Source organism: Cucumis melo, chromosome 3, assembly GCF_025177605.1.
Source record: "Cucumis melo cultivar AY chromosome 3, USDA_Cmelo_AY_1.0, whole genome shotgun sequence".
NCBI lineage: Eukaryota > Viridiplantae > Streptophyta > Magnoliopsida > Cucurbitales > Cucurbitaceae > Cucumis > Cucumis melo.
Window position 1 is genome coordinate 27136111 of NC_066859.1, and position 13857 is coordinate 27149967.

Consider the following 13857-nt stretch of genomic DNA (forward strand, 5'->3'; position numbering starts at 1 on the left):
TTCTTTTCAAAATTCATCCTTTTTTTATCCATACATTTACAATAAGAAATGCCAAAAATTCACTCCTAAATTAGTGATTTATTATCCACCTTTAAATTATCGACATCAATCAAAATATCCCAAAAGGTTCATTGATCAAAATCTAATCCAATGCAATTCTCTTAGTGTAGATTTGGAACCAATTTGATAACTTTTTTTAATTTTAATGGCTTAAACCAACCAATCGATTGATCAATGGTCAATTTGTACGTCTTCATGGACAAAGATCAATTTAAACATTTATTAAATTTACCATATGCGAATTCAATGTGGGTTTAGTGGAAAAACTGGTTCCAATCAACCATGCTCAGCCCGAGATAGAAGTGTTGATAAAAAGAAATTGATACTTTTTTAAAAAGATAATTGGGCAAAAAGGTTGAAAATATTTATAAAATATAATAAAAGTTAAACTTCTATCAATGAAAGACATGATAATAAACATTATAGTCTTCTACTCGTGTCTTTCGCCTATGGACACTAATAGACTTCTACTTATGTCTATCACCTATAAACACGATAGAAATTTATCTATATCTATCAATAATACATATGAAAATTTTATTATATTTTGTAAATGTTTTTATTCATCCTGTTATATTTAAAAATGTCACATATGAAAAATTATATGGACTAAATATTTAAATCAACGAATAAATAATTCTTAAATACAATTGGATGTGTCTACTATTTATACTATATTTACTTACATTTAGAAATTAATTAAACTAAAATGTAAATATAAATTTAAATTTTTATAGCTATACAGTGGTAAAAAACAAACGTCTAAAACTTGAAAAAAAGTTGGATGTTGAGTTTAGATCCATTGTCAAATAATTAAAATATCAGTAAACGTTGATAGTAATTTGGTAAAATATCAATATTGGATAACCATATTAAAATTAAAATTTACAAATTATATACTATGAACATCAATACTAGCAAAGGAGGTGAATTACAATAATTAATAAACCATGTGGATCAAAAGATGCAAAATAGGAGTCAGAGTGGATCAAACAAATATATGACAAATAAAAATTTATGTGAAAAAACAATATAACAGTGACTATTATAGATCTAATTAAGGTTTACAAACCAAATAAATATTGATATTTATAAAGTTTTAAGAACAAAAATTAAGAAACTCAGAGTTTTGAGAACCAAATTGACACGTGTCTATGCTATAGAATATATTTTTTGGTATTTGACATGCCCTACCTTTGCTCGTCTATTTCGTAAATATTTAAACTCTCTTTCCATTTATAATAATTCCCTATTTTATATACTATTTTGTTTTTTAAAAATCTACCACAACCATCCTTCTTTTCTTAAAAATAAAATTACCTTTTTAATCTCGTGTTTGGTTTATGAATTTTAAAAATAGATATTTTTAATTTGGAAAACGTACCTTGTTAGTTTCTAAATTTTTTAAAAATAAAATAGATCTAAATAAATGAACATTTACAAATAAAAAAAAATTAAAACTATTTACAAACTATAGCAACAAAACTATTAAACTCTCTGTATCTCATTTGATTTTTTTTTTTATGAGAATTTTCTTTTAAAAAAGCATCTTAAATATGTGTATAATTTTATTTTAAATAATTATATGACAATTTAAATTAAAATAATAACTCTTAAAATTACGTCTTTAACTATTTTTAAATAATTTAAATATTATATAATTATTTAAAAAACCAAATATAAAAATACTTTTAAAACCTTATAAACCTATTTATTAAAAGTCGAAAACTAAAAGTAAGAAGACTCGTTTTAAAAACTCAATAACCAAACAAGTCTACCATCGAAGATAAAAAAATGTCGATTTTTTAAATTCAAAGCACATATTCATCAAATTTGATAACTAAAAAAATGTTTTCTTTATCTTTTCTTTTTTTCTTCTTCTTCTTTTTGTGCCCGAAGATGTGATTTATTTTTACCTCAGTGCCACGTAATTTTGGTCACCGAGTTAGTTGATCCCTATTCTAAAGGTGATATTTAACTCCACTGCACAAATACGACGACGCTTTATGATGGGCCTAAAACTGATCGTTAGGGCCCAAGCCTCGGCCTTTGAACTAGCCCACATTTAACGTTCCATACAAATTGACCTTTTAGACCCATTTTGATTTGCTTTAACATTTTAGAGTCAGATCTACGGTTGGCTCTTAACTTTTAGGGGCGAGTGGGTATATAGCATTTGACCCAAAATATATTAAGGATATAGCAAAAATTATAAAAAATTGCAAATATGGCAATTTTTAATAAAAAAGACGAAATTACCCCTACATATATTTTCTTCCACTTTCTTCGCGTTTCAAGCAGATTCTTCGCGAGTGGGAAAGTGCAGACGATTTCAAGCACATTGTGGAGTCTGCGTTTCATCCTCTTCCTATTTTCTTCCACTTTCTTCCTACTCCCATTTGGTTTTCCGGTGCCGGTACTTTCCTCCTCTTTCTATTTTCTTCCACTTCTTTCTACTCCCATTTGGTTTTCCGGTACTGGTGCCGTTCTGCCCTACTACTTTCTTCTATTTTGTTTTCCTTTCGCCACGCTGCAGGTACTATTTTCTTCTATTTTGTTTTCATTCCACCGCACTACGTTCTACGCTATGTTTTTCAGTTTGTGTCTATCAATGATGTGTTTCTATCACTGATTTAGAGTTTTAACTTATTTATGTTGAAATGTTTAACATGCAGATCTGTTTTAGGTTTGTGTGTTAGTGTATAGGGTTAGAGTCTATCGGTGATATATTTGTATCACTGATAATCTTGAGGGGTATTTAGTTTGTTTGCATTGGGATGTTAGTAGATAACCATTTAACGGGCATTGTTGTTGCCTAGGGTCTATCGTTGATATGTTTCAATCCCTGATAGCCTTCGAAGATGTTTAGCCTGTTTGACTTGGAAAATTAGTAAAAGCTCTAGTCTAATTTAGATTTTGTGTGTTATGTTGCTTAGGGTCTGTCAGTGATAAGTTTCTATCACTGATTAATGAATTTGGAGGATGTTTAACTGGTTTATGTTGGAATATATAACATGCTTATCTGTTTTAGGTTTGTGTGTTAGTGTATAGGGTTAGGGTCTATCAGTGATAATTTAGTTTAATGTATATTTTTAGTTTAGTGTATAGGTTTGTGTGTTAGTGTATATTTTTATGTGATGTTGTTTATGTTCTATCAGTGATATGTTTCTATCAGATTGAATGATGTTTTACTTTGTTTGTGTTGGATTGTTATTATATGTTTGTATCACTGATATGTTTGGGGATGTTTAGTTCATTGGGTTGATGTGTTTGTTGTAATTTTAATAGATGGATAAGAAAAAAGATATTAATAGAGGAGATTGTTAGTTTGTTACTTTCACTGACAGAAGTGGTAAATCAAAGACTTTCGCACAAATGTGAAAGTGAAAAACAATCTCAAGAGCCCTTGGAAAAGAATCCTCCTCCACCAATAAGTTTAGAAATTATTGATGTTGATGTTGATAAAGAGAAAGAGGTAAAATTATTAATAGTTCTTTTACTTTTATTTTTTCCAAGACTATTATGTTTGTGTGTGAAAAGTCTATCAATGGTAGAATTGTATCAATGATAGACTATTCTTTCTATGATTTAAGTCTATTAGTGATAGACTATTCTGAAATCTCAATTCTGATTCAAAAGTCTATCAATGATAGGATATTGACAATTTCTATAATTCTTTTCATTGCAATACTAATATTAATATCTACAAAAGATTGAAGATAACGAGGAAACCGAGGAAGATGATAATCATCGTGAAAATAAGTCAAAAATGGTGCATGACACATCAAACAAAGTGAAGGTATTATAATAATCACATTTTGTTGTTTTATGATAGACTTAATGTATATATGTAGATAAACTCTAATTCAATATTATATATTTTCAGGTTGTTCAAGAAAAGGCAAAAGTGAAAATTATGGAAATAGCGACGAATATTGAAAAAGCTAGGCCGAAGAGACAACCTAAACCATCAAAGAAAGTGTTGGAGAATGTGAAAGAACAAAAGAATGTAAGAGGCAAGAAGAATGATTCTCCAAAACCAACAAGACATTCTCCTAGAATAAAGGATCTAGCACCTAGTTTTGATTTGCAAATCTCTCAATTATAAGTAGATGGATATTGTAGTGCAGTAGTTTTATTGATATTTGTGGTAGACTTCACATTGCAAATCTCTTAATATTTAGTAGATAGATATTGTAGTGCAATAGTTGTGACAGAGTTCACATTGGATCTTCATATGCTGTTAGTTGATTTTACCATATTAATGAAGAAAAAGTTTTTTGTCTGTCTTTGTTTGCATTGAGATTAGTATTTATTGAACCATTCCTTTCATCAATTATCCCTTCTAGTTCCTTCAGTTGTACATTGGTTCCTATCATTGGTGATGACTACACAATAAAGTCTATCATTGATAGAAACTATCTATGATAGACTTTATAGTGGATTACTTCATATTACTACTTTACAACATAGTCTTGAGAAAAAGATAGATTATTATTGAAAGGTTTGAACTATTTCTTTCATCAATTATCCCTTTTAGTTCCTTCAATTGTATATTGGTTTCTATCACTGGTAGAAACTATTGGTGATATCTACACAATAAAATCTATTATTGATAGAAACTATCTGTGATAGACTTTACAATAAAGTCACTTTTACTTTTATAGTCTTGAGAAAAAGGTAGATTATTATTGAACGGTTTGAGTCAAACAAATAGAAAGTATTTACTACACACACAAAATAAATGCTCTATATGCTAAAGCTAAAAGTTTATTATAGAAAACATAATATCACGTCACTGTAAAAATGGTGGAAATTTACAATTTCTACGATTATGACCAGCACGATGACAATGGCTGCATCTTGAGTGACTTTTCTTCTCGCCAATTGATAATATTCTTTGTTTTCGCGGTCGTCCTGCTCGACGCTTGAAAGTTGGAGGTAGTATGTTATTCTCAATCCCAATAGATTTTCAATTGGCATGGTTCCCAACCGGACGAACTGATCCAGTATAAGTTGAAATCAAAGTACTTGACAAAAAATACTTGGAAACAAAAGAGTAAGTATTCATATTACGCCCACGAAGGAGATGCATCAAATCGAACTTCTCTTAATATCAAACTCACAAAATTTTTAAAAGACATCATCTCATCAACCAATACATTTGTAGTCTTGTAATTCAAGTAACTATTTGTATCATCCCACTGTCCATTCTGAAACACTACTATTGGAAGCTTAATCATAATTCCAAATTACTGCAGAATTAAAAAAAGTAGTGTATTAGTGCTAGAAGACAAAGTGTCTATCAGTGATAAACTTGTATCATAGTGTATTAGTGATAGACTTCTATCAGTGATACACTAGGATACAAGTCTATCACTATCATGAATAGAAAATGATAGACATGTAATTCTGCAAGAAGATGAATTCATATCCAAGATTACAAACAGAAAAACTAAAATACTAAAAAGAAAGAATCTAGAAATTTAACGAAACTAAAATCAAAGACTACATACCAGATGATTTAACGAAAATAAGAAAAAATTGACAATAAGATGACGACTGGTTGGAGGCGGAAGAAGGCGTCGTTGGAGGCGAAAGAAGGCGTCGTTGGAAGCGAAAGAAGGCGTCGTTGGAGGCGGAAGAAGGCGTCGTGCGGAAGAAGACGTCGTGCGGAAGAAGGCGTTCTTGAGAATGGTAAGGCGGAAGAAGGGAGAAAATCGTGGAGAATATATTGGAGAGGGAGAAAATCACGCAGACGAATGGAGGAGGAGAAATTCGCGCCAGGATTCTTTTTAAAACAAGGGTAATATTGGAATATATTTTAAAAAAATCATCAATTTGCTATATTTGCAAATTGTTTCATAAACTGCCATATCCTTAATATTTTATACAAAAACTGTTATACATTACAAAAACTCTAACTTTTATGTTTATTTTAACCCAATCTTTATACTTCTAAATTTTATATTATGGTCATTCAGTTCTCTAACATTATTTTATTTTAGCACCTTTAGAGAATAATCACTCTACTCCTTGGTATATAATTTTAAGTTAAATTATTAATTTAATCTACAATTTTTAAAGTATAAAATGTAAGTATGTTACGGTCTATTAGATACAAAATTTAAAGTTCAAATATCGATTATGAAACACTTTTTCTTTTTCAAATTGCTGGACCTTTTAAATACGTAATTGAAAATTTCAAGATTTAATAAACAAAAAATTGAAAATTCAGGAAGCACAATCACCGACGGATCTAGCATAAGCCCAAGGGGGGCTCGAGCCCCCCCCAACTTTATTGCCTTTATATAATATATATATAAAGAAAGCTACCTAATTATTAATATTTGCCATTAGCTTAGTGGTTACTTTAATTGTTAGCCCCCCTTCCACCCAGGTTCTTTTTCATATTTTTCTTTTAGTCCCCCGTCAATATATTTTCTAGATCCGCCACTGAGCACAATAGGAACTTTTTAAACCGTGAAAGTTTGAAAGTATAAAAGTTTTTTTAGATACTTGCATTTCAAAATGAAATATATGTGGCTAATGACTCTAAAATCCATTGTGATTTTCTCTTTCCATGTTTGTTTGTTCAATGCTAGTATTTGCTTAAATATATGTTAACACGACAAGATCTTAGCATTTTAATAGGTGTATTCTTATTTCGATTCATATAATTTAAATATTGTTTCATATGTTACTTATAATGTTTATTATACTTTCAAATTTTAATTCGTTTTAGTTTTTAAAATTTTTAAAATTGACAATTTTGACTCCTTCCGATGAAATCAAAATAGAAATTAAGTAATTAAATAGTCAATTTTAAAAAGTACAGTATTAACGGGGACTAAAAGAAAAATAAACTACATAGGTAAGATTTAAACATAGGTTGAAAATGGGCTAACAGTCAAAGTAACCACTAAGTTAATGGTAAATATTAATAATTAAATAGTTTTTTTATATATATTATATAAAAACAATAAAGTTGAGGGGATTCTAGCTCCTACGTCTATGCTAAATCCGTCGTGCAATGAATATAGGGATGAAAGTAGTAACTTAAATTTGTGAAATAATGATTAGACTAATAATAAATTAGTAAACGAAAGAGAAAACAATAATTAGAAGAAAAAAAAATGTTAAAGCTGAAGCTCAAGTGACGTGGCGTAAAGTAATGATTTAATAAAAATACATTAAATAACAACCACAGCGTTAATAAATAATCCACTATATATATTCAAATACACTAAAATGAACAAAAACGGATATAAAATATAGCACAGTTTTCTACTAATATTCATCAATGATATTCATAATTATAAATATAGATATAAGTGACATATAAATATAAATATAAATGTATGTATATCCCTGTCCCTTTTTTTTCTTATAGATTTAAAACTTTTTTTTTATATTTGGTAAACATTATGCCAATAAAGAAAGTTATACTTAGCAAATAAAAGAATTGTATTTTTTTTTATTCGTGTATTCACGGTGCTACGGTTGCAAACCGACCAACAAATTTAGACGCACATTAAAGAGGAGAGTACATTGGAGTTTGGGTTCGACAATTCAAAATATAAGGTACAATAAATGAGTTTTAGGAAAGAAAATCGTTTTGGATAACAAAAACTTATGAAAATAATTCTAAACATAATAAAGTGTCACTATCTAATAGTTAGATAGAAGTTGTTTTATTATATTTAAATATTTTGATTAGTTTTGTTATATATAAAAATAATTTTTTATAAAAATTTATTTTTTTTTAACTTAATTAAGAATTTAACCATTTTATTTAAAAAATAGTAAAAAATTCGAGAGCATACGTGATTAATTTTAAAAATATAAAAGAAAGTAAAAAAAAAAAAAAGTTACAAATGAAGCCTTAATTATTTACTATGAATATACTCGCTTGATATAAAATTAAAAAAAGTTTAATAACTTACTTATCTTTTTAAAATTAAGATATGTACTCCTTAAAAATAAAAAATAAAAAATTAAAAGTTAAAATACCAAATAATCTAAGAGCCCTTACTACAATTCAATATAAAATTAAAAGTTGAAAAATAAATTATGATTTTAATTTTAATTATACTTTTCATTTTTTAAAATAAAAGAAATGGGTGCATAAAAATTGAGGTTTGTTGAAGAACAATAAGAAAATACAAAACAAAAATAATAGTAAAACATAAATATAAATAGTTTGTCAATTTTATTATTAAAAAAGAAAACGAATTTAAAGAATATCTAACTTATAAATAACAAATTTTTATTAAAAAGAAAAATAAAAAGAGGAAAAAAAAGTGATCTATAAATATGAAAAGGGAAAAAAAAAAAGGAAGGAAGATTCTGAGGCGAAGGTAGGCAAGCAATGGAGGTCTAGAGTTGGCTGACTCTATCCCTACCTCCCCGATAAAGCAATTTCACCGATTCACTTCAATTCTCCTTCTTCAAACGCCGTCCTCTCTCCGCTCCTCCGATTTTCTTTCCGCCCTCCTCTCATCAGCGTTGGCTCAGTCCGGTGAGGTTCTCCGTCTTCGCCCAGAATTCGCTTTTTGTTTCTTTTTCTTTTTCTTTTTCAATTCGCGAAATGCTTTGTGTGTTTCTCTATCTTTCAATGTAGAACTCTACTTAGAAATGGTTTTTTTTTTTCTTTCTTTGTCCTGGGTTTAGGGTTTGAATTGATGGTTATTTTGGTTGGATCGTTTTAATTCACAACAGGATCAGTCAACGTTGTGTAGTTGGGGGTTTTGATCCGTGTACTCTGGGAAATTCAACTCGTAATTTTTCAATTCCCTTTGAAAGAATGATTGGAGCTGTGCATTTAGTCTTTGCTTGATTCCGTATGATTCTGAGAAACTTAAGGGAAATTCTGATAGTACGGGACATAGGAAACCTCATTTCTTTAACTATCTTACACCTTTCTTTTTTGTGAAAATCGTGTTAAACCTCTTAATTCTGGTTGAAAAAGAACTTTGCTGGTTTTTCATTAACGACTCAAGTAATGTTACTTTTAGAAATGAATATATCTTGAGAAAGAAAGGGGTCCTTTATATCGGTTATGTGATTCCTTTCCTTCGTTCCTTCATTCCTCCTTTTCTTCTTCTTTTATTTTTTTGTCGTGGTGGTCATGGTGTGGAGGAGGTTATATCTGCGGAAAACCAAAGCTGTATTTGCACGATATCGTGGAGTGAAAATGTTATTAACTTATCGCATGAAGTTTTTATTTGATCTTCCATTCGTTGTAGGCGTCTTAAAATTTATTTGGAAGTTACGATCGTAGTTGTGTATGAATCTATGATATGCCTAAAGAATTTAGATACCAGTTGATTGAATGCGAAATTTACTACTTGTACCAGTATGGTATTTCATATTTGTATTAAAACTATGACTAAACTTCTGGAGTTCATTTACTACTTCTTTAATATGATTATTGATATTTATTCATTTCAGATTGGCAGCTTTGTGGATTGACAGAGTTGCATCAAAGGGCTGCAGCAACATCAATTTAAGTTATCTGTAAGTGATGTATTTACATACGAGATTTTTTTTCTTCTTTCTTCTTCTCTTTCCTTTTTTGGGTCTAACGTTTTATGTCTCTACTTTATGTGTTTTGCAGTGGTTGGGTGAAATGCTTTGTTCAATTCTTTTGTTTTTTAAGTTATAAATATATAATGTCTTATTTCATTCTTTTGTTGTTTTCCCCCATGGAAGGTCTTAATAATGTTTGGGCTAAATTCAGAAAACTTATATTCCTGTTTGGTGGATGCTATGGTTTTCACTTGCTTAAAATTGTAAAAAATTGTAATGCTTGATAATAAGGTCAACATTTTTCTGTTTCTTGCCAGCACATGTAGTTGGTCTGTCAGAAGTTATTATTGTAATTATTTTCTTTTTTAGCAGATCAAACTTTGTTACCAAATTGCTTTTCTGCTTACGCTTTGGACTGGCCTGGTATATCAAATTGGTGTTGAATTTGTGAGTAGATGCAAATCAGAAGTGACATGTAGTGGGACAAACACGGCAGCCTTGTTTTAGAGTTCTATGCTTTCTTTTTCCTTCATTGTGTTGCTGAACTTAGATGGACGTTCCCTCAGTGGAACTAAACTGTGATAGTGAAGGAGACTCTTACCCTTTATTAATGGCACGACCTGAACATTCTAACAGCAGTGAGCATATCATTGACATAACTGGTGCTGGTGATTCTGCCTCCTCTAGTCTGCCACGTGGTAGGAGTTCAAATGGCTTAAATTCATTGCAGCCTGAAGATAGACCTTCAAGTAATACACGAGTTCCCTTGTCTCAACCCCCAATTTCTTCTACTGGATCAAATTCTAGAAATTCCTCATTCATAAGAAGAGGAGATGCACGACGTCGTAGAAGTCCATTAAATTCTGGCTTATGGATATCTATTGAATTACTACTCACTATGAGCCAGATAATTGCAGCTATTATTGTCTTATCATTGTCAAAGAATGAAAAACCCCGTGCCCCTTTGTTTGCATGGATTGTGGGATATGCATCTGGATGTGGTGCCACCCTTCCTCTTCTCTACTGGCGTTATCGACACCGCAATCAGGCTTCAGAACAAGATTCTCTTCAGTCCAGCCAGAATTCTTCTCGCATTAATGTTCCTGCTGGGCCATTCTCTCTTTCAGTTTCTAGGGCATCAGAAGGGGAAGAACTTCAGCATCCTGCCCCATCTCCTAGAGGCAGTCAAGGGTCAGGAGTACTATCAGCAAGGTGTGTGTTTTTTATGCTTGTACCAGAATACTTTAATAAGTGGTTGATAGATAGCTCATCCTTTTAGATCATTAAAGTTGAATTGGGAGAGAGATAGAAAAATGTCCATGTAATAATTCTGGAAATTTATATACAATATCTCTTACTTCAATTTTCAAATTATGCATGAGATCCCAATTCCCCTGTGTTATTACATTTCTGTGGATCAATCATTAGAGCACTTCATCTAACCTCATAAGGGTGTAGCAATCTCACTATGCAGGCTGCCATTTTGACTGAATCACAGATTCATCATTACACGTTTATTTTATTCTTTTTCCTTGACATAGAGACAAACGTATGCCAGAACTGCCCTGGCCTTGACCTTGATTAACACCAAATACCTCTAAAAATCATGCTCATAGGTGTGGCGGTCTCTTGCATACTGTGGTTGCTCAGTTCCTTATTTCTTAATCTTTTCTTGATGTTTTTTTTTTCCTTCTCTCAAAGTTGAAAAATAATTGCCCTTACATTCAAGTCTTTTCGTAATTCTGCGTGCAGATTAAAAGTTCTGGTTGAATATTTTAAGATGGGTCTGGATTGCTTCTTTGCTGTTTGGTTTGTAGTTGGTAACGTATGGATCTTTGGAGGGCATTCATCAGCCTCTGAGGCTCCTAACTTGTACAGGTTTGTGCTCTTAGACTATTTGTATTTGTAGATGCATAGTAGCGTTTCTTGAATGGATTTTATTAATTTCTCTCTTTCTTTGCAGGCTATGTATAGTGTTTCTTACCTTCAGCTGTATTGGTTATGCAATGCCTTTCATTCTATGTGTAACCATCTGCTGTTGTCTTCCTTGTATAATTTCCATCCTTGGGTTTAGAGAGGACTTGACACAGACACGAGGAGCCACATCGGAATCTATTAATGCATTACCAACTTATAAGTTTAAACTGAAGAAAAGTAGAAGTGGGGATGATAGAGAGAACAATTCCGGGACTGGTGAAGGAGGAGGGGTTGTGGCTGCTGGAACTGAAAAGGAGCGAGTGATTTCTGGAGAAGATGCTGTAAGTACAGTATATACAGTCCTATTGAATACTAATTTTATCGTTGTTTACGTTAATACCTGTTTCTTTGGTGTCATTTGATAACCATTCTGGTTCTTCTTCTTCTTCTTTTTTTTTCGAATATTGATTACCATTTACTGTTTGGATTTCATTTTTTAAATTTGAAAAGCTCTTTTGAATCGTAGGGGAAGCTTTTATTTATTTATTTAATATTATTAATGTTTTAAAAAAGTTTTTCAGAATTTCACACTTTCCCACTCCAACCTACCTTCTCTCCTCACTTTAAAATATTTCCCGCTCCTCCTCACTTAAAAGTATTTCCATCTCCTTGTGATTTTTTTTTTGTCTAACCTTTTTATTAACTTTGTCTCTGTACAATTCTTCCCTTTCTCTTTAACTTATCTTTTCTCTCTTCATTACCTCTTCTTCTCCCTCTAAGTTATCTTTATCACCTTAGCATTTTCTTCTCTATTTCTTTCTCAAGAATTTTCCCGCCATAAGTTTCTTGATTTTTCCCTCTTTAACTTTCTTTCCCACCTAAGATGACTTACTTGTATCTTGAAAAAAGAAAATAGAAGGGACACGCATACTTTGCCTACTTTTTCTCAAAAACAAAAAACCAAAAATTGTGAGATAAAAAAACCATTTTAGGAGTGTTTTAATTCAAGCCAAAATTTGGATTTTTTTTAATCTAAAAACTCATTTTTGTTTTTGGAATTTGGAATATTTATAGGAACTTAACAGGCTGGAAGGGTTATGGCCTGAGATTTTTCTATGAATCTGCCAGAAATGAAAATCCCCACATTACAAATAAAATGGATTACTGGAAATTGTACGATGGAAGTTTATTGTGTTTGTAAGTCATTTTCATTGAAAAGAAAAATGAAGAGATTTATCGATTGCCATCTGGTTAATACTTCTCCATTTCACGAATGTTTCAATCAGAGTCTAGTTTCTGGTGCATTCATTATCATAGAATTTATTAAGCAAATCTAATTGTTCTAAAATTTATGTGCAGGTCTGTTGCATCTGCCTGGCAAAATACGCCAACAATGATGAACTGAGAGAGTTGCCATGTTCACACTTTTTCCACAAGGACTGCGTAGATAAGTGGTTGAAGATCAACGCTCTGTGCCCGCTTTGCAAAGCCGAGGTTGGTGAGAGTATCATCAGCTCTCTCGAGGGGACAAACAGACAACAGGGTGATTAGCGAGGGGAGTGGGCCAACTACATTGGGCGCCATAAAGATCTCTGGATGGGTTCTGCTTGAATTCCAAATTTCACCGATATAAGTGTAGTATGTGCAAAGTTCATCCTCTCTTGAGCCGCTCAACCTTATTTTTCGGGTTGCTATGCGGCATTCGCTAGAGCCTTGAACAAGCTCCTCTTGTAGCAAATCCATCCATCGTCAACAAATATAGGCAGGGTTATATGGTGCACGCTGGACATTATGAACGAGGAGAGATCGTTATCCTTCTGACCTTTTCGATAGAAGTGAAAGTTGCTGATGTTGCAAGGCTTATACTTGTGTAATCACACTCCTTGCTCTTGTATTGAACTCTTCAATTTTGTGGTATAATGGCTATGATATAACGAATAATCATCAGTAGAGCATACTATGCAATTTTAGTATAAAATATATACATATGTTTGTAAGTTCACCCATTCCTTTTTTAGCTCTGAAAAATACCATAAAATTTCTAAATGACTTTTCAAAACATACTTTTTTGTTCTAAACATTTGAAAATTGGCTTTATCAACTTCAATAATCAATTTTGTTGAAAATTTAAAATATTCAGAAAGTTGAATGTTTAATAAACTTGTGAGCAAAGTCAATTACAAACAAAACACTTACCTAGCCCTCTTCAAGGCTATGCACAGTTTGCAGTTAAACAAATAATTGGAACTCCCAACTCGATGCATTCTTGTAGAGCACTATGTTCTTTTTGTTGATTCATGATTGTTCAAAAATCATAACCTCTCCGCCTATCTGATCCGTCTTTATTCA

The 13857-nt window shown here is 31.3% G+C and overlaps 1 protein-coding gene across 2 annotated transcripts; it reads left to right on the top strand.

Annotated features, from left to right (window-relative positions):
• Positions 1-8317: 8317 nt before the first annotated feature.
• Positions 8318-13510, top strand: LOC103488256 (E3 ubiquitin-protein ligase At1g63170). Of its 2 annotated transcripts, none has more exons than XM_008446904.3 (6): positions 8318-8581; positions 9514-9579; positions 9964-10803; positions 11344-11469; positions 11555-11849; positions 12868-13510. In XM_008446904.3, exons 3-6 carry the CDS (start codon positions 10142-10144, stop codon positions 13057-13059), a joined length of 1275 nt encoding a protein of 424 aa, XP_008445126.1. In that variant the 5' UTR covers positions 8318-8581; positions 9514-9579; positions 9964-10141; the 3' UTR covers positions 13060-13510. The 2 variants fall into 2 exon arrangements, with proteins under 2 accessions (XP_008445126.1, XP_008445127.1); XM_008446905.3 differs by having other exon boundaries at positions 8390-8581; positions 9961-10803.
• Positions 13511-13857: the final 347 nt, after the last annotated feature.

Excerpts from the sequence above, each read along its gene's own strand:
- LOC103488256 (XM_008446904.3), top strand. The coding sequence starts at position 10,142 with ATGGACGTTCCCTCAGTGGAACTAAACTGTGATAGTGAAGGAGACTCT. Across the intron at positions 11,470-11,554 it reads GAGGCTCCTAACTTGTACAG|GCTATGTATAGTGTTTCTTA; the intron begins GTTTGTGCTCTT and ends CTTTCTTTGCAG. Across the intron at positions 11,850-12,867 it reads TGATTTCTGGAGAAGATGCT|GTCTGTTGCATCTGCCTGGC; the intron begins GTAAGTACAGTA and ends ATTTATGTGCAG.